A 26,219-nucleotide genomic window follows, 5' to 3' on the forward strand; every position below is an offset into this window, starting at 1 on the left:
CGAAATATCCATTACAGACCCTACATATTTGGGATCGTCGTAAAATTCTAAGGCGATGTAACGATGTCCATGAATATGTCCGCCCGTCCATTAAAAACAAAATTTTCTTGGAAAATTTCATATTTGCTAAATATTCAAACCAACTTTTTTATACCTTAATTTCATTGAAATCCCTTCAAAGTTTTCAAAGCCTCAATTTTAATATAATTCTTTGCCCTTTAATTCACACATTTAAAACCTCTCTCTCACTCTCCCTTTCTGCTTTGCCACACTCCCTTTCACAAACGGCAATCATTCGGCAATATATCGCATGAGCTGTCATGCATTCCATGACCCCTACTGAGTTTTGTGCTTGAAATGATGGGCCATAGAAGCACTCTGTAGCTCCCTCACCATCATCATTTTCTGCTCTCTTTGTTTCATTGTTAACACATTTTTAATTAGCAAAAGTTCATTAGTGGGAAAAAGCCCCTCTGTAAAACTGCCTTAAATGCAAGGAATTACAACAAAAAAGGGGCATCAAAAATGTGGCAAAAGATATAGATGCAGCACTGCAGGCAATACACTCGAAAAATGCAAAAGTTTTGCACCACATCATGAATAAAAAACAATTTTTATTAAAGGGACCTTAGTGCGTATGATTTATATTAATTTTGAGTTGATTTAATAAAAAAGCTATAATTTTTATACGATGAGCACTAGAGACGTGAAATTGAAAGATTTTGAAAGCTAAGAACTGTATCTACCAAGCAGTTTGTAAAACTTTTTTAACACATTACAGTATTTATAACCCCAATCAAATATGTGTCCGTCCGTCCTTAAATACAAGGAATTACAACAAAAAGGGGCATTGAAAATGTGGCACAAGATATAGATGCAGCATTGCAGGCAATACACTCGAAAAATGCAAAAGTTTTTCACCACATCATGCCATATCATGAATAAAAACGTATTTTTTTAAAAGGGACCTCAGTGCGTATGATTTATATTAATTTTGAGTTTATTTAATAAAAAAACTATAACTTTTTTACTATAAACGTAAAAAACGTGAAATTAGAAGATTTAGAAAGCTAAGAACTGTATTTACAAAGCAGTTTGTAAAACTTTTTCAAAACACTACAGTATTTCATATCCCCAAACCAATATTTGTCCGTCCGTCTGATTGTTCAACGGAGTAAAGCCCGATATCTGCAGAATGAATAAAGACATCCACATCAAATTTTGTTCGATTTCTTACATACTATATAAATCGATTCGAATGGAGGCCTCCATGGCACAGAGGTTAGCATGTCCGCATATGACACCGAACGCCTGAGTTCAAATCCCATCGTGAATATCAGAAAAATTTGCAGTGGTGGTTTTCCCCCTTTCTATTGCTGTATACTTTTGTGAGGCAGGATACCATGTTAAAACTTCTCTACCAAGTGGAGTCGCACGTTAGAACTCAGAACGCTGTCGGACTCGGCAATAAAAAGGAGGCCCCTAACATTGAGCTTAAACATTAATCGGACTGCACTCATTGATATGAGAGAAGTATGCCCTGTTCTTGAATGGAATGTTCATCGAAAATTCAGTAGATCGATTCGAATTGTAAATTTGCCAAATTCAGCTTGTTAGGCTTAGCTTACATTAAAACCAACTCTAAATTTAGGTTATTAAATACCTATAATTATTATTTCTAATCCAATTTTAATCAAGTTTGGCATTTGGGGTCCGGTAAGACTGATTAAATTATCAGATTTTATTTTTTCTAATTTTTATTTTTTTCTTTGAGTGTCTTTTTACAATCACTTACATTACAAGTGAACTATTTGTTTGTTCATTTCTACTTCTTCTTTGCCTTCTTGGCTATAAATGGCCATACAATGCATTTTTAATTAACATGTCAATACTGTTCAAATTGTATCGTACTCGTTGTGATGTTTGTTCAATTGAGACAAATTCCCAGAAATACAAGCGAACATCTAAGAGCAAGAGAGAGTGAGTGAAAGCAAATAACGAACACATAGCATCACATTTGTATAACCTCCGTTTTCGATTTCTCATTAATCAGAGCATTTAGTGGGCATTTGAAGTATGTCAAAAGAAGTTATAGCGTGACAAACAAGGAAATAAGTGCATTAGGAAAACGAGCGAGATTAAATATAAGGAAAAAAATTTTAAAGTGAAAAAAAATTTTAAGTAAAAATTATAGAGAAAAAATAAAAACATAAGTTGATAAAGAAAAAAAATTAAGGAAGCTTCCCCAGGGATAATTAAAGTGAAAAAAAGGTAATGAATTTTAAAATTGCCTTAAAATTTTTGAAAAATATGATGTCCTCTAGTGCGTATGATTAATTGCAGTTATGGAAATACTTATACAATTTTAAATACATACTTAATGGAAAGAAATTGCATGTTGTCATAGTTTGAAAGCCAAGCCAAGGAAAAAAATTAAAAAACCAAAAAAAAAAAATAGCAAACAAACAAAACTTAAAAATTCTAACTAAAACCAGTAAGGAAGGCAAAATTCGGGCGGTGCCAACTGTATAATACCATACACCTAACCTTTAAGTACAATGTGAGACCTATATCCAATTCTGAACCAATTTTGATGGACCTCGGCGAGCAAATATGTTCAAACTGTAAAAACAGCAGTTGACAAATGACAACGTATATATGGGAGCTATATCTTATTCGGAACCGATTTCGAGCAAACTTCTCAGATAATGTGGTAGTCGTCGAGAAAAGCGTTGTGCGTGATTGGTCAAACAATGCGCTTGCAGTGGCTCTTGGGGTGAAAATCTGGCGATATACATATATTACAGCTATATTTAAATCTGGTTCGATTTCTATGAAATTCACCAGTAATATTGAGAGTTATAATGAAATCCTTCCTGCAAATTTCGACCGATTTCGGATAGTAAATGATCACTTTTTTGCAATATTTTTTAAAATCGGACGAACATATATATGAGAGCTATATCTAAATCTGAACCGATTTCCATGAAACGCACCAGTAACGTTGAGAGTCAAGAGAAAAATCCTCCTTCTGCCGAATTTCGAGAAAATCGTTAAACAAAAGACCATTTTATTGCATTATTTTTGAAAATCGGACGAACATATATATATGGGAGCTATATCTAAATCTGAGCCGATTTTGACCAAACTCTATGTATATTATGGTAGTTATCGAGGAAAGCGTTTTGCAATATTTGGGCGAGATTGGTCAATAAATGTACCTGCGGTGGCTCTAGGAGTGAAAATCGGGCGATATTTATATATATGAGAGCTATATCTAAATCTGAACTGGTTTCCATGAAATTCACCAGTAATGTCGAGAGTCATTACAAAATCCTTCCTGCCAAATTTAGAGAGAATCGGTTAACAAATGACCATTTTATTGCATTATTTCTGAAAATCGGACGAACATATATATGGGAGCTATATCCAGATCTGAACCGATTATTTCTAATTTCAATAGGCTTCGTCTCAAGGCCGAAAAACAGGCCTGTACCAAATTTGAAGATGATCGGATTAAAATTGCGACCTGTAAACAAATTAATATGGACAGACAGACGGACGGACAGACAGACAGACAGACGGACATAGCTAAATCGAATCAGAAAGTGATTCTGAGTCGATCGGTACACTTATCAATGGGTCTATCTCTCTTGCTTTTGGGTGTTACAAACTAATTCACTAACTTATAATACCCTTTACCACAGTAGTGGTGTAGGGTATAAATAGCACTGATATTATCTTGCAATAAGTTCTAGGGCCGCAAACTTATGCATTTTCGTTTTGCTTTTAAGTTATTTTAGTGTCCTTAGCGCATACATGCAAAATTTTCCAAGCTATATCTAAAACTAAACCAATCTGAACCATTTACGACACAGATGTCGAAAAGCCACTTACATAAGGCACTGTATCTAATTTCAGTGAAATCGGACTATAAATGCGCCTTTTATGGGGCCAAGACTTTAAATCGAGATATCGGTCTATATGGCAGCTATATCCAAATCTGGACCGATTTGGGCCATATTGCAGAAAAATGTCGAAGAGCCTAACACAACTCACTGTCCCGAATTTCGGCCAAAGCGCAAAAAAAAATGTGCCTTTTATGGACCAAGACCTTAAGTCGAGAGATCGGTCTATGTGGCAGCTATATCTAAATCTGGACCGATGTGAGTCAAATTGAAGAAAAATGTCGAAAGGAAAATGTATCAAGTTATAGTCCGATTCGGACCATAAATAAATGCAGAAGATTGTAGAAGTCCTTGTGTAATATTTCAGTTCATTCAGATGAGAATTGCACCTTGTAGGGTCTCTAGAAGCATAATCGGGAGATCGGTTTATGTGGGAGCTATATCAGCCTATAGATCGATTAAGACCATATTGTACAGGTATGCTGTAGGTCATGGGAGAAGCCTAAGTACAAAATTTACGCCAAATTGGACAATAGCTGCGCCCTCTAGTGGCTCAAGAAGTCAAGATCCCAGATCGGTTTATATGGCAGCTATATCAAGTTATGTACCGATTTACGCTATAATTAGCGTAGTTATTGTAAGTCACAATAAAACACCTCATGCATAATTTCAGCCATATCAGATGAGAATTGCGTCGGTCGGTTGGGATTGTAAATGGGCCATATCGGTCCATGTTTTGATATAGCTGCCATATAAACCGATCTTGGGTCTTGACTTCTTGACATCCATCCGTTCGACCGTCCGTCCGTTCGATCGTCCGTCCGACAGCCCGTCCACCAGTCTGTCCAAAGCACGCTAACTTAAAAGCTAGGAGTAAAGCTAGGCGCTTGAAATTTTTAATCTAGGTCGGTTAGGATTGTAAATGGGCCATATCGGTTCATGTTTTGATATAGCTGTCATATAAACCGATCTTGTGTATTGACTTCTTGAGCCTCTAGAGGGGGCGATTCTTATCCGATTGGAATGAAATTTTGTTATAATATCCAATAACTGTGCCAAGCATGGCTCAAATCGGTCCATAACCTGATATAGCTGTCATATAAACCGATCTGGGGACTTGATTTCTTGAGCCTCTAGAGGGCGCAATTCCTATCCGTTTTGGCCAAAATTTAGCATGACGTATTTTATTATGACTTTCAACAACTGTGCTACATAAGATTCAAATCGGTCCATAACCTGATATGGCTGCCATTGAAAACCGATCTGGGATCTTGACTTCTTGAGCCTATAGAGGTCGCAATTATTATCCGATTTGCTTGTACGACGGATGCTCTCATGACCACCAACATACCTGTTCATTATATTCTGATTCGGTCTATATCCTCATACAGCTCCCATATAAATCGATCTCTCTATTTTACTTCTTAAGCGCCCAAAGAGCGCAATTCTTATACGAATTGGCTGACATTTTACACAGTTCTCCAACATTTAATTTAATTGTGGTCCGAACCGGACCATATCTTGATATCGCTCTAATAGCAGAGCAATTCTTTTCTTTTATCCTTTTTTTGCCTAAGAAGAGATGCAGGGAAAAGAAAATGACAAATGCGATCCATGGTGGAGGGTGTAAAAGATTCAGCCCGGCCGAACTTAGCACGCTTTTACTTGTTTTTGGTTGGTTTTCATGGTTTTGGGGTAATTTTCGCCTCTCCTTGGAACAGTGCTTTCTCGCCCTACTATTACAGACATTATAGTACAAAAAAATTAATCAATTACAGTTGAAGCAGCGTTAATGCGACTTTTCTATAAAGAGTTTTTACATTTTTTCCTTAAAATTTAATACTGTTTAAATTTGTTTACAAATCTTTCAAACTCCAATTTTTTTGAACAAGGCAATGGAGTGGCCATACTTGAATACTATAAATAGCATCAAAAATACAATATTTATAAAGAACTCATATTTGTTATTTTACTTCTTACATACCCTTAGAATATCACTTAATAGATATATTGATATACCAAAAAATTTGGCTTTTGAAGATATGACGAGTAACCACTACTATTGTTTTGAACACAGCTGTATATGCGTTCATAATTTATGCAATTGCTTTTACAGTCAAAACCCTTTGATATTTCCTTAAGTTTTTTTTTCCAAGATGTTTGTTTTTCCCACACAAGCATTTCTGTTTCACATTAGCACCCCAGCTCATATTATATGCTCAAAACATAATTCATTATGTTAATAAGTTAAGCAAAATACAACAAAGTAAAGAGGCAAAAAAGCGCTAAAGGTTATGCCTTTTCTGGCAAAATGTTTCCTCTTAGAACACCTCACAAGTACACTTGCCTTCATGAAGCCACCATCAAAAAGAATGAGGCAACTAAAAAACAAAAAAACACACGCGCATAAAAAAAAATAAAAAACACGGAAATTTTTACAAAGAAAGTGTCGGTGAAAAGAAAATAGAATGAAATAAAAACAACAGAAAGAAACAATATACAAAAGAGGCATCAAAGTTACTAAGGAACATATATATATAAAGGGTGATTTTTAAGAGCTATAGGAAAGTTTTGCAAAAAAAAAAATTAAAATTCAGAAAAATGCATGAAATCTTTATTTGAATTGACAGTACGGTCCAGATATTTTCATGCATATGTTGACCCTGACTTGGAGGCCACCGTAGCGCAGAGGTTAGCATGTCCACCTGGGTTTGAATTCTGGCGATACCGTCAGGAAAATTTTTCAGCGGTGGTTTTCCCCTCCTAATGCTGGCAATACATTTGTGAGGTACTATGCCATGTAAAACTTCTCTCCAAAGAGGTGTCGCACTGCGGCACGCCGTTCGGACTCGGCTATAAAAAGAAGGCCCCTTATCATTGAGCTTAAACTTGAATCGGACTGCACTCATTGATATGTGAGAAGTTTGCCCCTGTTCCTTAGTGGAATGTTCATGGGCAAAATTTGCAATTTTGTGTTGACCCTGATTGGGCCCCAAATCGTCCATACGCTTAGTCCAATTTTGGCGTACTCTTTCCAACATTTCGGACGGTATCTCACAAACAAATGCTTCAATGTTGTCTACCAAGGCGTCAATTGAAGCATGAGCTTTAACATAGCCCCACAAAAAATAGTCTAAAGACGTTAAATCGCAAGATCTAGGCGGCCATTTGAACGGTCCCGAATGTGAAATAAAATGTTCACCGAATTCTTCTCTCAAAATGTCCATTATTGCGCGTGTTTTGTGGCATTTAACACCGTCTTGTTGAAACCACAAGCAAGCTCTTGTGTTAAGGGCAAAAAAATTTGGATATCATCTCATGACAGTTATGTCACGATAAGCATCATCATTGAAGAAGTACGGTCCAATGATGCCACCAGCCCATAAACCGCACCAAACTGTCATTTTTTTTGGATGCATTGATAGCTCTGGCAATGCTTCTGGCTGATCTTCACACCAAAATCACTAATTCTGCTTATTTACTTACCCATTGAGCAAAAAATGAGCTTTGTCGCTCAATGGAAGAAGAAGCGCGTCATGAACTTTCGCAACAGAGCACGCATTTTGATAATAAAACTCAATAATTTGCAAGCTTTGTTCGTTTGTAAGACGATTCATGGTTAAATTATAGACTAAACTGAAGATGTTTGACAGTGAGCTGTTTAATTTAGTGTTGCCAAAAAGATAATAGCTAAAGAATCACCCTTTATTTTATTTAAAGCTTAATTATAATAATATTGTGTTACATTTTTTTATGTTTTAAGCCACCTTGGTCTTTCATAATAGCTCCATGGAAGCCACCATTTATATGTGGCTGTTATTTTAACTTTGGTAAAAGGATTAGGATAAAGGATTTTTTTACCTTCCACCATAGGATGGGAATATACTAATTTCATCATTCTGTTTGTAACTCCTCGAAATATTCAAGTAAGACCCCATAAAGTATGACATTTTAAGACGATCTGGCCATGACCGTCCGTCCATCCGCCCGTCTGTCTGTCGAAATCACGCTTACTTTCGGAGGAGTTAAGTTAGCCGCTTGAAAATACTTCTTATTGGTGAAGGTCGGTTGGGATTGTAAATGGGCCATATCGGTCCATGTTTTGATGTATCTGCCATATAAAACGATCTTGGATCTTGACTTCTTGAGCCACTAGAGGGCACAATTCTTATCAAATTTGGCTGAAATTTTCCATGAAGTGTTTTGTTATACCTTCCAACAACTGTGCTAAGTATTGTTGAAATCGGTCCATAGCCTGATTTAGCTGTCTTATAAACCGATCTAGGATCTTGACTTCATGAGCCTATAGAGGGCGTAATTCTAATACGATTTGGCTGAAATTTTGAACGAAGTGTTGCACAGAAGGGATATTTTCTTGTCTCTCAACATTACTGGTGAATTTCAAAGAAAAAGAAAATATAGCTCTCATATATATCGCCCGGTTTTCACTCCTAGAGCCACTGCAAACGCATTTATTGACCAATCTTGCCAAAATTTGGAACAACGTTTTCCTCGACAACAACCACAATATCTAACAGGTTTGTTTGAAATCTGTTCAGATTTAGATATAGCTCCCATATAAATGTTGGTCCGATTTTGAGAAATATTGCAATAAAGTTCTCATTTGATAACCGATTCTCTCGAAATTTGTCAGCAAGGATTTTCTTATAACTCTCGACATTACTAATGAATTTCATAGAATTCGGTTCAAATTTCGATAAAGCTCCCATATATATGTCCGTCAGCGTTTGGGTGAATTGCTATAATGTTTTCATTTGTCAACCGTTGTTATTACAGTTTCAACATATTTTCCCGAAATTTGATTCGGATTGTTTAATAACCCATCTGAAAACATCCGCCGAAGTCTATCAAAACTGGTTCAGAATTGGATATATATATATAGTAGGTGTAGGGTATTATACAGACAGCACCCCTTACTGGTTTTTCTTATAAGTGTGGCACATAAGAACTATTTTCAAATTCGTACTTAAAAACAATCGAAAGCATAAAATGAGTGGTTTTTGAAAAAGAAAAATTTGCATACTTTTAGGCGTAAGAATTGATTTATTATTTTTAAATTTTTTTGTCACAAATGATAAAATATGCCAATTAGTCCATGAACATTCGATTAAGGGAGAGGGTCAAACTTCTTACATATCAGTGAGTGCTGTCCGCTTGAAGTTTAAGCCCAATGATAAGGAGTCTCCTTTTAATAGACGAGTCATAGATGATAAATTTGCTTGGAAGTTTAGAAACTTGGCGTAATATCTTCTCACCTTTACAAGCTATGTATGGTTTGACTATAGTGGCTAATATACTTACTTGTGGAATTTTTTTGCATTGTGATACCAGAGTATTGGCAGATTAAAGCGTTTGTAGGAAATAGAATGCATGACTTCAGTTAAGGCAAGAATGGTTGACTTCGGTTAAGGCAATTCGCTAACAACTCAACCACCCAAACCAAGGGTTTAATAAAATACCAGACTTTAAATAAAAACGAATTCAAGGCATTTGAGAAATAATTAAAAAAATATATAATTTTTAGGATTATAATTCTTGCTTCTTATTATTTCAGTTTAGCTTCATATTTGATATTAAGCTGAAACGTGTTCCTTTCTTTGTCGTTTTTATACCCACTACCATAGGATAGGGGATGTGTACGTTTAGTCATTGTGTTTACAACACTCGCGAATATCATTGTCCGACTTTACAATGTATATACAATATATTTGGGATCGTTGTAAAGTTTTAGCACGATTTAACGATGTCCTTGTGTCTGTCTGTCTGTGTACCCGTCTATTGCAATCTCTGTACGACCCTCGAAAATTTCGATATTGAGCTGAAATTGGTGCAGATCCGTATTTCCTCCATACGCAGGATAAGATCCTGAACGGGCCATATCGGATCATATTTGAATATAGCTGCCATATTGATGTTCTGATTTAGGGTCTAAAGCTCAAAAAGACGAATTTGTTATACCATTTCGCTGAAATTTGGAACAGTGAGTTGTACTTGAAGGAGGCCACCGTAGCGTCGGGGTTAGCATATCCGCCTATGAATTCAGTGTCATAGGCGGGTATGCTGACCTCTGCGCTACGGTGGCCTCCTCCCACTACAACTCACTGGGTTCGAATCCTGGCGAGACCATTCGAAAAAAATGTTTAGCTGTGGTTTTTCCCTCCTCGTGATAGCAACATTTGTGAGGTAATAGGCCATGTAAAACTTCTCTCCAAAAAGATGTCGCACAGCGGCATGCCGTTCAGACTCGGCTATAAAAGGAGACCCCTAATCATTGAGCTTAAACTTGAATCGGACTGCACTCATTGATATGTGAGAAGTGTGCGCCTTTTCCATAGTGGAATGTTCATGGGCAAATTTTGAATTTTGTATTTGAGTTGTACTGGGGCCCCCAATTTAGGAACTGATTGTGATCTATATCTGTCCATATTTACCTATGGCGCCATATAAATCTATCTGCCGATTTAAGATCTTAAGCACATAAAAGACGCATTTATTACTCGAATTTACTGAAATTCGGAACAATGAGTTGCAGTAGGGCACCCAAAATCCGAATGGAGTATGATTGAGATCGGACCGTGTTTGGATATAGCTGCCATAGTTTCGATTTCTCTGAAATCTGCTACAGTAAACTGGACAAGGACACTCGACATTCAAACCGAGTACGGTCCACATCAGACCATATATATATATATAGCAGCCATATAGACCGACGTGCTGTTTTAGGTTCTTAAGCGCGTAAAAGGCGCAACTATTATTCAATTCCACTAAAATTTGGAACAGTGAGTGGAATTAGGCCACACGATATCCGAACCAAATATGGTCTACTTCAGACCCGCTGAAGTTCAGTGAAGTTGCAGTAGGACTCCCGATATGTTTCAGACTATGTTTCGGACCATATTTGCATATAGCTGCCATGTAGACCGATCTGCGGATTCAAGGACTTATCGCTCGATTTCTCTAAAATTTGGAACAGTGGTTGGACAAGGCCTCTCGATATCCGAACAGAGTAGGATCCACATCAGACTACATTTAAATATAGCTGCCATATGGACCCATCTGCTGATATAGGATTTAAGGTGAGTTGAGTTAGATCTGGCAACCACATATCTGCGCGGATCAAGGTCTACATCAGAAAAAATTTAGATATTGCAGCCATACAGGCGGATCTGCCGATTTAGGGTCTTAAGCACATAAAAAGCGCATTTTTGACCCTACTAACTGGACAGGGCCCGCTCCGCTGCGCATTCTTTCATTTTATCTTCTTCTTATTTTATATGAGCCCTATACAGTCACGTCGGGAAATAAGTCCTGGTTTATTTAGATATAGCTGTCATCGAGTCCTATCTGCCGATTTAGGAACTCACTCTAATAAAAGCCTAATTTATTAACCTTTTCCTTGAAACTTTGGCCTTTAATTTGTATGTGGCCTCTCGGTACCTGAAAAAAATATGTCCAGAGTTATAATAAAATAGAGTATTAAGTGTATCCAATGTTCGCCACTGCCGAACTAAATGCGTTCTTACTTGTTACCGGTTAAATATTATCCACATTTCTTTCATTTTATTTGCACCAGCTGCTACACATGGTGTTACGACTACTGCCACAGCATTTGTAAACAACACTTGCTCTGGCTTGCTAAGACTGCTAATGTGGTTCTGACACTTGTGGTTATGTTTGGTGAAAAAATTGAGGGACGAAACTCTTATGAGCTGTTGCCACAAAAAGAATTTTCAAATAGGGTGAGAGTTACACCTACTACAAGAGGGCTTAAGGTAACTTAGCAATGGCCATCACACCAAACCGCAATGGAAGGAAGAAAAAAACAAATTAAAATTTGGTAGGGTAAATTTTTGGGAAAAAATGTAGTTAAAATACAAGAGGAGCAGAAATTTAGTAAAACAACAAAATAAAATATGCGTTTCATATTAAAATAAATTTTAATCCTAAGAAAAATCTAAAATTTTTAACAAAATTAATTTACCATAAATAAATTCTTTGCTTATTAAAACAAAAATTAATTTAAAAAAAAATAAAGCCTTAAATATTTTCGTATATTCACACAAAAATTTAAATATTACGCCTTAAATAATGCTACGCAATATTTAACCCTCAAAGATATGCTATGCAATTATGTTGCCATTTTTTTAGCACCACTCGAAACCATAGCAAAATGAACGACTTAATGAAAGAAAAAATTTCATATCTGGCATAACAAACATGATATGCCTTATTACAACAAAAGCCGCTTTGGGTCAATTGTAATGCTCTCACTTTTGATGGCTACCCCCGTCCTCTGTGCACATCAACCCTCAAATACCCTAGAGAAGAAAAAACATTCATTTTTCATTTAAAGCACCTAGGCTTGAGTGCTGCAGCAAGAGCAACAATTTTATTTCCATAAGTTAGTACAGCATAAATTTATTTATGTTCCCAGAATTATAGAACGAGTAAATAAATCTCATGCCAATGGTTTTGGTGGGGTGTATAATATTATAAATGGCTTGAGATATATATAGCAAAGGCTAGAATGCATCCACAAAGGCTGTCCAGGCAAAAAGGCCCAACGTTTAGCCAAACAGCAATATACCATTTAATTTTCTATTAATGATCGCCTAAAAATATGCTATAAATTTTTTTGTGACCGTTATAAACAAGCAAATTAATTTAAATATTTCTTGTCAACATTTTGCAATGCAGACCAAAAATATAAAAACAAACCAAAAACACTCACACAACATGTTTAATTGCCCGGTATGTGTGTGTACCATAAACTTTTGGGGTGACATAATAAAGGAGAAATTAATTTGCCAACAAAATTTATATGCATGACTGTTTCTTCTCATCTCGTTGCAGGCAAAAATACACAGCACAATAGCAGAATTATAACACCATACACAAACACAGAAGTCAACTTCCCATTCTCCCAGCCTTTAGACCCTGGCGAAATTGGAAGCAGCTCGCGCGTTAAGTGAAACCCCCATTCGGGAAATTCTGGGAAAGGCTGCGACGCGTAATTTGAAGTGACAATGCCGGGTGTGGTATTTTTAATTGTTGTGCCAACAGCTAATTTTGAGCGTGAGCTTTATTTTGGTATGTACTGGGATTTTCGTCCATCCATCCAAACATTCAGCCAGCCAGCCATCCATTCATCTACTTCTCTCTTCCCATGCTTTGCTTGGTCCATTCACTCCGTTTAAGGGGTGTCAATGTCAACAAACACCATAACGAAAAGTTTTTGTATATTAAATATATTTGGCCTTCAAGTGCCACAAAGTGAAGTATACTTTTAGGCAGTTTCAATATTAATTGGCTGTATATGAATAAGTGTGTGTGTGTGTGTGAATGTTCGTTAGGCCTTGTAGGCTTTAACAACTGATTAATAAAGTGAAAACGTCAACAGGAATTTAATTAAAGCTCTGTTCTGTCTCGTTTCGGAAATACCTACTTAAAGAAACACACAAAATAATGAGCATCATTTTAGGCTGGGTAAACAGAATATTTGTTGATATATTCTCAGGAGGGGGGAAATATTAAATATAACAGGAATGAAGTAAAAGTATACAAAACTATAAATTAAAACAAGTTGAAGTGTGCAAAGTTTGACCGGGCCGAATTTTGGAAATCCACCACCATGGATTCTGCTAAAATATGGGAGCTATATCTGGTTGTAGACCAAATCATAATAAAATTGAGGCCTCCAGGGGCTCAACAAAGTCAAATCGGTTTATATAGGAGCTATACTAGGTAGCAAACCGATTTAGACCGCACTGGGCGCAAATGTTGTAAGTCTCAACAGAACACTTTGTGCATACTTTCAGCCAAATAAAACAAAAATTGCCGCTTCCGAGGGTTCCAGAAGTGATGGTGGGTAAAAAAATTTAAATAGTTCAATGACATAATTTCGTCATTCCGTTTGTAGCACCACGAAATATTCGTCCGAGCTCCCATAAAGTATATATTCTTGATCGTCATAACATTTTAAGTCCATGACCTGATTTAGCTGCGAGATATAAACCGATCTTGGATCTTGACTTCTTGAGTCACTAGAGGGCGCAATTATCATCCGATTTGGCTGAAATTCGGTATGGCGTGTTTCGTTATGACTTCCAACAACAGTGCATTGTGTGTTTCGCTATTACTGCTAGTAACTGTGCCGAGTATAGCTTAGTCGGTCCATAACCTAATATAGCTGCCATATAGAATGATTTTGGATCTTGTCTTTTTGAGCCACTAGAGGGCGCAATTCTTGTCCCATTTGGCTTAAATTTAGCATGAAGTTTTTTTGTTATGACTTCCAACAATTGTGCGAAGTATGGTTCAAAACGGTTCTTAACCTAATATAGCTGCCATATAAACCGATCTAGGATCTTGATTGCTTGAGCCACTAGAGGGCGCAATTTTCATCCAAATTGGGTGAAATTTGGCATAAAGTGTTTTCATGTGACTTTCAAAAACTATGCTGATTACTTTTCAAATCGGTCCATAACCCGATATAGCTGCCATATAAACCGATCTTGGATCTTGACTTCATGAGCCACTAGAATGCACAATTCTTATGCGATTTGGATGAAATTTTGTACAACAGCTTTTCCCATGATCTTCAACATGCGTGTCTAATATGGTCTGAATCGATCTATGGCCTGATACAGCTCCTATATAAATCCTATACAAGGCGCTATTCTTATTCTTATTTTACTTTATTTTATTTTATTTTATTTTATTTTATTTTTTTTAATTTATTTTATTTTATTTTAACTTAATTTAGTTTTATTTTATTTGTTTATTTTTTTATATTATTTAATTTCATTTTAGTTTATTTTATTATATTTTACTCAATTTTTTTTTCAATTCTATTTTAATTTATTTTATTTTATTTTAATTAATTTTTTTTTCTTTTGATTTTTTAATCCTTTTTATCTTATTTTAAAGCATACTTTTAGGCAAGGGCATGAAATTTATCTGTTGTATGTTAATTTGGGAGCCACCTATAAACATTTAATTTAGGGTTGTTTTTACTGGCGTAGCCCCTCTACAAGCACATATTATTTATCATAAATTCTGAATCATTTCTCTTTTTCCTGTATTTTTATTTTTTTTTCGGTTTATATCTCACAACTCATTAAAATCTGTGGCACGAAATCACTCAATCATATTGTACATATATAACTGAGCAAGTTGGGTACATGAGTGGTGTGTGTGTGTGTAAGAAATGTGCTTTATGATGACCATTTTGGCCATCATCAATAATAATAGCATTTTGGCTTTGCTCTCGTTTTTGTGTGACCAAATAAAGCCAAAGGATAAACTTATAATAAATAAGACCAAAATTCCAAGATATTGAGTAAACATTAAAATGCGTTGTAGAAATTCAAGTCACTGTGTATCGTTTTGGCTATGCTGAGGTTAGTTCTTTGCCAATGACCACCACAATCTATCATGGATTTATCAATGACATTCAAGTCTTGCCCATACAATTATGATTTTTGCTTGTTTTCATGTTGGTTGGGAAATCAGCAATAACATCAAGAAACCAAATATCCCTTAGGGCAAAATCCATGTCATATCAATCAATATGGGGACTAAAAGTTTAACGCTAGATTATAGAAAATTGCCACTTAAATGTTGTTTTTTAAGGATATTAAAGAAACGAAAAAATAACGAGATTACACGTAACATAAGTTGGTATCTCTTTTTTTTTGGGGGGGTCTTCAACTCTCTGTAGATAATTCATTATAAGAGGGAAGAAATTTATTCTCGTACACAAAAAAAATTCTCCCAAAAATGATGTATGATGCTTGTTATGTAAGGTGTGTGGTAATACGTTTGTAATAATAACAAGTATTATTATGTATGCCAAAGGAAAAAAAAAACAAAACTAGCAAAAAATATGGTGTCCTTACTCTGAAATTCTCATAAGTTAAACTGATTTGATTAATGCTCTCCACCAAAAGCTAAGTAAAGTAGCTTGTCTTTACCCAAGCATGTCAAAATTCTTTATCTCCCCCAGCACAGATTGTTGTGAAGTTTTTCTCACTCGCTCTTAAATGGGCTGAGTAAGGGAGAAAAATAATAAATTGTTGTTGTTAAATTTCCATTAGTGGGAGAAATATATGTTAAAGTGTGTCAATGTGTGTTCAAGTATAGACTTACTTGTGCTGTGCTTAAAATATATTTATAAGGAAACCTTCGAATGAAACATGCTAAAAAAGTTTGTTTTACAAGTTTCAAGAAGTCAAAAAATTACTTTTAGGGTGTAATTAAGCCCAAAAATTATGGGGAAAAGTAAAATTTTATTAAAAAAAAAAAATTAATTACCATTAAGGCTATTAAAGAAACGGCAGAGGGAACGCAGTTTGTCCATTCGATGAAATTAATTGCTTCAGGCTGAAGATTGTCTTAAAACAAGAAACCAACCAGAAACCGAAAAATTTATATTTAAAAATAAAATGACAATTTTGGACAAAAGTTTTTATAAATTCAGAAAGTTTTCGATAGAAATTGAATTGGGACAAATTTTCTAGTAACATAAAATTTTGTTTTCATTTTTCATAAAAATCATAGCTGTTTGACAATTTGTAGGAAAATCCTATTCTTATTAAAGTTTAATATATATAAATATTCTGCGACAGCCTGCATAATCATAGAATTTTTTTTAAGGTTTTCTTTGCACACACGTAAAAGTCTTTTACAGTAGCTAGCTCTTCTTATTGTTAAACTAAAATAAGCGTAATTTTCTCCGTATCAATTCGTTTGCCTATAAAAACAATACTTTAATATTACTGGGTAAGGGGAGCGTATAAGTAATAAAAATTATTTGACTCATATAGCTAAATATCATATATTTGGAGCAAACGAATTGAAGAAACAAAATTTTTAAAGCAACTTATTTTGAATACTAAACAAGCTTTCATAATAAGAAAGCAGTGATCATGTGTGCATGGCAGTTTGGTATAAAATAGCATATATTTTGCGAATAAAATTTTTAATTGGATTTTTCGGGTATAAATTAGCCAAAAGCATTAGGGAAAAAACACATAAGCTTTAGAAAATAATATTTTATTTACAATACGTTCACAATTTTGAAGGTTTAAAAGTTTTCCACAAAAATATATACAGACATTTTGAATTTAATTTAGGGCCTAGATTTAAAAAAATATATAAAGCGCAAAATTTTAATTCCCAAAATCTCTGAGGAAATTAGTTTTGAACAAAATATTGTCAAATTTGTCAAAAAAAGGAGATCGGTTTAATAGGGGAGCTGTATCAGGTTAAAGACCGATTCAGACCATATTTGAGACGTATGTCGGAGGTCATGGAAGAAGCCGTTGTACAAAATTTCAGCCAAATCGGATAATAATTGCGACCTCTAGAAGCTCAAGAAATCAAGATCCCAGATCGGTTTATATGGCAGCTATATCAGGTTATGGACCGATTTGAACCATACTTAGCACAATTGTTAGAAGTGATACTAAAACACTATGTGCAAAATTTCAGTCAATTCGGATGAGAATTGCAATAGATGCTGAAGAAGTCAAGACCCAAGATCGGTTTATATGGCAGCTATATCAGGTTATGGACCGATTTGAAGCGTACTCGGCACAGTTGTTGGATATCATAACACGTGGTGCAAAATTTTAGCCAAATCGGATAAGAATTGCGCCCTCTAGAGGTTCAAGAAGTCAAGATCCCAGATCGGTTTATATGGCAGCTATATCAGGTTCTATACCGATTTACCCCATACTTTGCACAGTTATTGGAAGCCATAACAAAACACCTCATGCAAAATTTCAGCCAAATCGGATAAGATTAACGTCCCCTAGAGGCGCGCGAAGTCAAAATCTTAGATTGGTTTTTAAGACAGCTAAATCAGGCTATGGACCGATTGAACCATACTTAGCACAGTTGTTGGAAGGTATAACAGAACACTTCATGCAAAATTTCAGCCAAATTTGATAAGTATTGCGCCCTCTAGTGGCTCAAGAAGTCAAGACCCATTTGAAATACCAACCGACCTACACTAATAAAAAGTATTTGTGCAAAATTTTAGGCGGCTAGCTTTACTCCTTCGGAAGTTAGCGTGCTTTAAACAGACAGACGGACCGACGGACAGACGGACGGACATGGCTTGATCGACATAAAATGTCGCGTCGATCAAGAATATATATACTTTATGGGGTCTCAGACGAATATTTCGAGTAGTTACAAACAGAATGACAAAATTAGTATGCATCCTATGGTGAAGGGTATAAAACAGTATTCTCCAAAAAATTTAGTCCTATAATTCCATGGTTTCGCTTTTAAATCTTGTAGTATCTTTGCTGCACACATTAAACCTTCTTCCACAATATGTTAGCATCTATTTCGTGAAAAGAAGATATGTGTTATTATCACTGTATCAATTCTTATGCCTTGAAAAGCAATATTTTAATAAATAAAAGGCAATGGGAGCGTATAAGTAATAATAATTTTTGGATCGCATAATTAAATGTCCAATTTCTCTTGCGAAAGAATTGATGCAACAAAATTTTGGATCACATTGTTAAGAATAGAAGTTAAGCTTTTGAACTAAGAATGCAGTGTTCATGTGTGCATTGAAGAAAGGAGAAATTTTACGAATATTCTCTAAATATGATTACTCGGGAAAAGTCTATTCGGAAAAATTAGCCCAAATCCTTGGGATTTAAATAATTAATTATAAAAGAGGTAGAAAAGAAATTAAAGTCTGTCCTTAATTCGGAAATATCTTCTTTGAATTGAAGATTACCCTTAAATAAAAACCAATAATTTGCAGAAAAAAATTAGAACAAAATTAAGTTTTGGACTTCAGTTTGTTTAGAACTAAAATTTTGATGAATTTTTCTCCAGAAATTAAATTTATAAAAAAAAATTGCACTAAAATTAAAACCAGAAAAAATTATAAGAAATTTTAGTTTTGGACTAAAATTTTTCTGCAAATTATTGGTTTTTATTTAAGGGTAATCTTCAATTCAAAGAAGATTTTTGGTGGCACAGCAATCTGATGAGCCTCCTAGGGGCTCATCAGGGCGAAATCGCGATCATTATAGCGCGCCGCCAATACATTTAACACACCACATAGCTGGAACTCTTTGAAAAGTTTTTTGTGGTTTTGCTTTTCAATATGAAGTAGAGTCAAAGAAAACAAGTAAATAGGCGCTAAGTTCGACAGACCTCCGGATACCCACCACCTCGGACCAAAATATTGGTCTTTTTGGTAGCTATATCCAAATATAGACCAATCTGAACCATATACGGCACGGATGTCGAAAAGCCTAGCAAAAGTAACTGTCTCAAATATCGGCAAAATCGGACAATATATGAGTCTTTTATTGGTCCAAAACCTTAAATGGAGAGGAAATATATATAATTTATGTGGGGTCTTTGACAAATAGTTTGAGGAGTTACATGCAGAATGATGAAATTAATATAACCCCCACCTATGGTGGAGGGTATAAAAAGATTTTTTTAGGAAATTGTCGTTAAACAAAAAAATCGAAAATTTTTCTTTAAAAATTGAAACTCGTTAAAATTCTCCATGAAAATCTTGCAAATAGCAAATTTGCCCATGAACATTCTATTAAGGAACAGGGGCACAATTCTCACATAACACTGAGTGTTGTCCGAGTCAAGTTTAAGCTCAATGCATATCATGAAAGTCGTAGTAAGGTAAAAATTTCTACGAAAATTCTATGTTTAATTAATTTTTATGGGAAAGTTGCATGTTCCTGCTTGTAAAATCTTGAATCATCTGGAAGGTGTACTTTGCACACAAAGAAGTTTCGTACTTAATATGTTAGCTTCTAGTATCGTTAAACCACAGTATGTGTAATTTTCTACGAATCAATTCGTTTACCTATAAAAACAAGGTTTTAGTTATTAAAGGACAATGGGAGCGTATAAGTAATAATAATTATTTTAGTCATATAACAAAAAATCCGATATTTATTTCAAACGAATTGATGCCAAAAAAGTTTTGATCATTTTATAAAGAACAGAAACAAAGCTTTCTCATTGAAGGTGGATTATTTATGTGTGCATGGGAGTTTAGGATATATGAGGTAGACACTAAAGGTGCAAATTTACCCATGAACATTCCATTTAGGAACAGTGTCAAACTTCTCACATATCAGTGAGTGCTGTTCGATTTAAGTGAAACCCCAATGATAAGTGGCCTCCTTTTTATAGCCGAGTCCGAACGACGTTCCGCAGAGCCACTTGTCTTTGGGGAGAAGTTTTTACATGGCAAAGTAGCTCACAAATGGCACCAGCATGTCCACCGCTGAAAAATTTGGTCTGATGTGCTCGACTTGATTCAAGTTCAAGTCAGCGTTATAGGCGGATATGCTAGCCTCTGCGCTACGGTAGCTTCAAAAGGTTAATCTCGTAACTCGTTAAACTTAAATTTGGCCAGGGGGGTCAGCGTCATAGAAACCCATGCTAACTTCTGCGCTACGGTGGCTTTAAAAGGATAATCTCGTAACTCGTTAAACTTAATTTAGGCTTACAAAGTTTCCGGACTATCATCTAGCCCAACCCAACGTCTCTCATACACACGTTACCCAGCCTGCTGACTGGCATACTACCTCATGAAGGTGATTAACATGAAATCTGGTGATTGTGATGAAACGAACACAACACCTTATGGCTGAAATTATATTTCAATCATCTAGTATTATTTACACCCCTATTTGCTTATGTAAATGGGAATTTCTCTAATAATCGCCATAGAACAGGTGACCAGTCATACGGAGAATTTCAGAAATTTCCTACAAAGGCAGTAGAAAACAGAATTCTTGTGTTTCAATACACCAAACCCAAGACGTTCTAAAACTAAGGCGATTACACATAAGTTATACCCATAGCGTATAAAGGATATTATAAAGGACAGCGGCACACAGACTAGATCATACATTTTCCCACGTAGTCCAATGATGTAATGAAATGTCATAAACACGTATTTCATATACATCCTAACATATATAAGGACACACACACACACACACACAAACTCGCAGTCATAAACTACTCCATCAACGACCAACATATCTGTGTTTATGCGAAAGTGTGCGTGTTACCACATACATGACATTCAACTAACCACAGAAATGCATGTCAACCTGTTCAAAGCATATGTATGTAAGTGTTGGTGCTTATGTCAATTTACAGGTGCAGAGTTGCCGTTATAAATAAAAATTCGAAGAAAAATTGAAACAAAGTTTAGCCAAAAGTTACAATTAAGATTAAACTATGACAAGACTTTTAAAAGAGCATCAGTTTTGTAGTAAAACTGTCATTAAAATTAATTTTAAAACATTTTCAACAAGATTAAAATGTTTACATAATTTTCCCTACATGTCATTTGAATTTTGACAATGTCTCTGCTAATAGAAATTTGTTTAAATTTTCCATGAAAATTATAGTTGCCGTAAAGTTCTAAACCAAGTAACAGATTTGCTGCACACATACCAAATTCCTTTGTAATATGTCAGCTTAGATTATTTTTGAACTTTGGTATATTTCACTTTCGTTGTATCAATTCGCTTACCTTTAAAAAAAGTGTTTTCATAATATTGAGTACGGGGAGCGTATAAGTATTATTAATTATCTGACTATTTTAACTAAATAAGCAATCTTTATTGCATAAGAATTGATATAGCATTGATCTTAACCTTTCTTTACAGAAAATGAATCCAGCTTTCTTAACATATATGACAATTTCATGTGTGCTTAATAGTTTGGCCAAAAAATTTGAAGTTATTCGGACATCGTTCTTACATTAGTACATAAATATCATTAAATTTTGATGTTTAGAGCAAATTTTATTAAATTTTTGTTATTAAAGACAATGATGGATGAAAATAATTTTTGAGAAAAATTATTTGAAACAAAAAACTCGTAGATTAATTGTATGGGACAATTGGAAAGTCTATTACTTGTTGAAAATTTTTTATGCACACATACAAAATTCCTTCACAATTTGTAAGCTTGGGCTATTGTTAAACTTAGGTTTATCTTACTTTTGCTGTATCAATTCTTTTGTCTTTTAAAACAGTTTTTTAATAATATTTGGATAAGGGGAGCGTATAAGTATTATTAATTACCAGACTCTTCTAACTAAATATTCAATATTTACTGCACTAGAATTGATATGGAATTGGTCCTAGCCTTCTTTTAGAGAAAATGAAACAAGCTTTCTAAATATTTGTGACAGTTTCATGTGTGCAAAGTACTTTAGAACAAAATTATGAAGTTATTCGGGGATCGCGCTAACATCAACATATAAAAAATTGATTTGTTTTTTAAATTTTGTATAAAAAAATTTTTTTGTGAACTTTTTTTTTTGGAGAAAAATTTTCATACAATAAGAATCAAATCAAATTTTTATATAATTTTCACAACATTTGATTAAAGTGTTAACGTCATCTCTGGAGAATCAAATTTCTTTGATATTTTTCAAGAATATTGAAGTAGGACGATAATGGCTACTATTTTTTTTAACATATTTTTTTGAAAGAAGAAATTTATAGATTGAATGGGACAAATGGAAAGTCTGCGACTTTTGCACACACACAAAATTCCTTTGCAATATGTTAGCTTGGATTATTTTGCAACTTAGGTATATTTCATTTTCACTGTATCAATTCGTTTGCCTTTAAAAACAATGTTTTAATCATTTTTGAGTAAGGGGTGCGTATAAGTATTATTAATTATTTTACTCATATAACTAAATATTCAATATTTATTGCACAAGAATTGATATGACATTATTCTCAACCTTTTCGTTGAGAAAATGAATCAAGTTTTCTTAATTTATATGACAATTTCATGTGTGCAAAGTAGTTTCGAAACAAATTATGAAATAATTCGAACATCGTTCTAATATCAATATAAAAATATCTTTGATTTTTATGTTTCGTGACAATTTTATTTAAATTTTGTGTTAAAACATTGTCTTTCTAAGAAAATCATTTTTGGAAAAAATAGTAAAAAGACTAAAATTTATAAAATGGTACAAACTAAAATTTCTAAACATTTTTTGCAAAAACAAATTTTAATGAAATTTCCCATGATATCATAGTTATAACAAATAAAAGCGTGCTAAGTTTGGCCGAGCCGAATCTTGAGAACCCACCACCACGGATTCTGTTAATATATGGGAGCTATATCTGGTTATAGATTGAATTAGACCGTACTTGACTCTGTTCAAGAAGTCAATCGGGAGATCGGTTTATATAGGAGCTATATCTAAATCTGTACCGGTATGGCCCATTTGCAATCCCCAACTACCTACATCGATTTCAAGTATCTGTGAAAATTTTCAAGCGGCTAGGTTCACGAGTTCGATCTCTATCGTGATTTCGACATATTTCGAGGTGTTACAAACGAAATGACTAAATTAGTATAGTTGTGGGTAAAAAAAATATATATCAAAATACCACTTTGGTAAATATAAATAGAAACCCCCAACTTTTCTTTTTGGAAAATCTAATACTACCTAAAGCAAAGTATGTTTCACCGTATCAATTTGTTTTCATTTAAAAACGAAATTTGAATATTAGTGGGGTTACGGGAGGCCACCGTAGCGCAGAGGTTAGCATGTCCGCCTGTAATGCTGAACGCCTGACTGCGAATCCTGGCGAGACCATTAGAAAAAATTGTCAGCGGTGGTTTCCCCTCCTAATACTGGCAACATTTGTGAGGTACTATGCCATGTTAAAACTTCTCTCCAAAGAGGTGTCGCACTGCGGCACGCCTTTCGAACTCGGCTATAAAAAGGAGGCCCCTTATCATTGAGCTTAAACTTGAAACGGACTGCACTCATTGATATGTGAGAAGGTTGCCCCTGTTCCTTAGTGGAATGTTCATTGGAAAAGTTTGCATTTTTGGGGTAAAGGGAGCGTATAAGTAATAATAATTATTTTAATCTGTTTAACAAATTTCCAATATTTATTGAACAAGAATTGATATGGCATAAATCTAAGCTATTTGGCAAAAGAGAAACCAAGCTTTCATAACATAAGTGAAAAAGTCATGTGTGCATTGTGTTTTGGATTTAAACCTTAAAGTTGTACTGGCATCTTCATGACACCACTATGAACATTTCTTTAAAAATTGTATAACAATGTTCACCTTATAGCAAATGTCAACGACAATTAGTCTCTTGGAAAATTTCTCTGAAATTTTATATTCCTTGAAAATTTTAATAAAATCTTTTAAGAAAAATTTACTTAAAATTTGTCTCCAAGCCAATTCTATAAGATTTTGCTTTAAAGCAAATTCCATAAGAATTTATTTTAAAGCAAATTACACTGAAATTTTGTCTTCAACAAGTTGCTGAAACTTCGTCTTAAGAGTAAATTTTTCTGAGAATATGTCTTTGCGGAAAATTTCACCAAGATATTGTACTGTGTGAAAATATCTTTGAAATTTTATCTTTAGAAAATATTTTACTGAAATTTTATCCCTAAACCAATTTTTTTTTATCTCTAAAAAACGGTTTTAAGTTGAGGATAAATATCATTGAATTTTTGCCTTTAAATTATTTTTTCTGAAAAAATTTCACTGAAATATTGTTTTGAGAGAATGTGTCACTGAAGCTGTTTCTTAAAAAAAGTTTAATTAAATCGGACAAAAATAAAAAAAAAAAAATTAAGTAAATTTTACTGATTTTTTTTTTTTTTTTTTGAAAATAATTCTATGAAATGAGTCTTGATAGAAAATTTTCTGAAATTTTGGCTTTAGATTAACCTTATCCTATTACCATACAGATTAGATTGAATTGATTTTTTGACAATAATTTAATGAAGTTTGTCTTAAATTTGTTGCCTTGGATAATTATAAAATTTTTGAATTATTGGGCAATGGGGGCGTATAAGTATTATAATTTATTTGCTTATATAACTAAGTTTCCAATATTCAATGAATGGGAATTGATACGGTCTACCTTGAAACCATTTTATAAACAAAACGAATCAAGCTTTCATAATATAGGCAAATATTTCATGTGTGCAGAAAATTTGGAAGAAAAATGTTAAGTTGTATGGACACCGTTCTAACATAAATAAGAAAATCTAATAAAATATTTCACATTTCATTAAAATTTAGTTTTTAAAGCAATTTTTATGAAAAATGTACGTTTAAATATATCAAAAATACTTGTCTTTTGAGAAAATTTTACAGCTATTTTGCAATTACATATAAACATTACATTCCAAATCTGGGCCGATCTGGGCCAAATTGCAAAAATATGTCAAGTGGCTTAACACAACTAACTGTCTTTCATCGGAATCGGACCATAAATGCTCCTTTTATGGGCCCAAAACCTCAAATCGAGAGATCGGTCTATATGGCAGCTATATCTAAAACTGGACCGATCTGGGCCGAATTGCAGAAAAATGTTGAGTGGCCTTACACATCTAACTATCCCAAATTTCGGCGACATCGGACAATAAATGCGCCTTTTATGGGCCAAAAAACCTTAAATCGAAGATCGGTCTATATGGCAGCTATATCTAAAACCGGACCAATCTGGGCCGAATTGCAGAAATATGTCGAAGGCCCTAACACAACTCACTATCCCAAATTTCGACGAAATCGGACAATAAGTGCGCCTTTTATGGACCCAAAACCTTAAATCGAGAGATCGGTCTATATGACAGCTATATCCAAATCTGGACCGATCGGGACCAAATTGAAGAAGAATGTCTAAAGCCCTAACACAACACACTGTCCCAAAAATCGGGGACATCGGACAATAAATGGGCCTTTTAGGGGCCCAAAACCTTATATAGAGAGATCGTTCTCTATGCAACTAAATCCAAATCTGAACCGATCTGGGCCAAATTGAAGGAAGATGTCAAAGGGCCTAACCCAGTTTACTGGCACAAATTTCGGCGACATCGAACAATAAATTCACATCTTATGGGCCCAAAAACCATAAATCGAGTTATAGGTCCAAATTGAAAATGGAAGTCACTGTACCAAATTTTGGCAAAATCGGACAATAAATGCTTCTTTTAGGGGCCCCAGACCTTAACTCGAGAGATTAACCTTTATGGCAGCTATGTCCAAATCTAGACCGATCGGGGCCAAAATGAAGAAGGATATCAAGTGGGCTAACACAACTCACGGTCGCACATTTCAACAAAATCCGAAAAAAATGTGGCTTTCATGGGCCTAAGACTTGAAATCGGCAGATCGTGGGCTATATCAAGATATAATCCGATAAAACCCATCTTTGAACTTAACCTGCATATGAAAAAAAAAGAATAT

At 34.5% G+C, this 26,219-nt stretch overlaps 2 protein-coding genes across 2 annotated transcripts in view; one reads left to right on the forward strand and one right to left on the reverse strand.

Annotated features, from left to right (window-relative positions):
• The window catches only part of LOC106092019 (uncharacterized), a 471,923-nt gene that overhangs the window by 227,826 nt on the left and 217,878 nt on the right, over nt 1–26,219 (reverse strand). The window lies entirely within an intron of this gene.
• LOC106092020 (uncharacterized) overlaps nt 12,760–26,219 on the forward strand; it is a 125,236-nt gene continuing 111,776 nt past the window's right edge. Inside the window, exon 1 of the mRNA XM_059364303.1 lies at nt 12,760–13,019. Within this exon, the coding sequence (XP_059220286.1) occupies nt 12,956–13,019 (64 nt within the window). The 5' untranslated portion in view covers nt 12,760–12,955. The remainder of the gene's footprint in view (nt 13,020–26,219) is intronic.

The sequence above is a fragment of the Stomoxys calcitrans genome, chromosome 3 (assembly GCF_963082655.1).
Source record: "Stomoxys calcitrans chromosome 3, idStoCalc2.1, whole genome shotgun sequence".
In the NCBI taxonomy this organism is placed as follows: Eukaryota; Metazoa; Arthropoda; class Insecta; order Diptera; family Muscidae; genus Stomoxys; species Stomoxys calcitrans.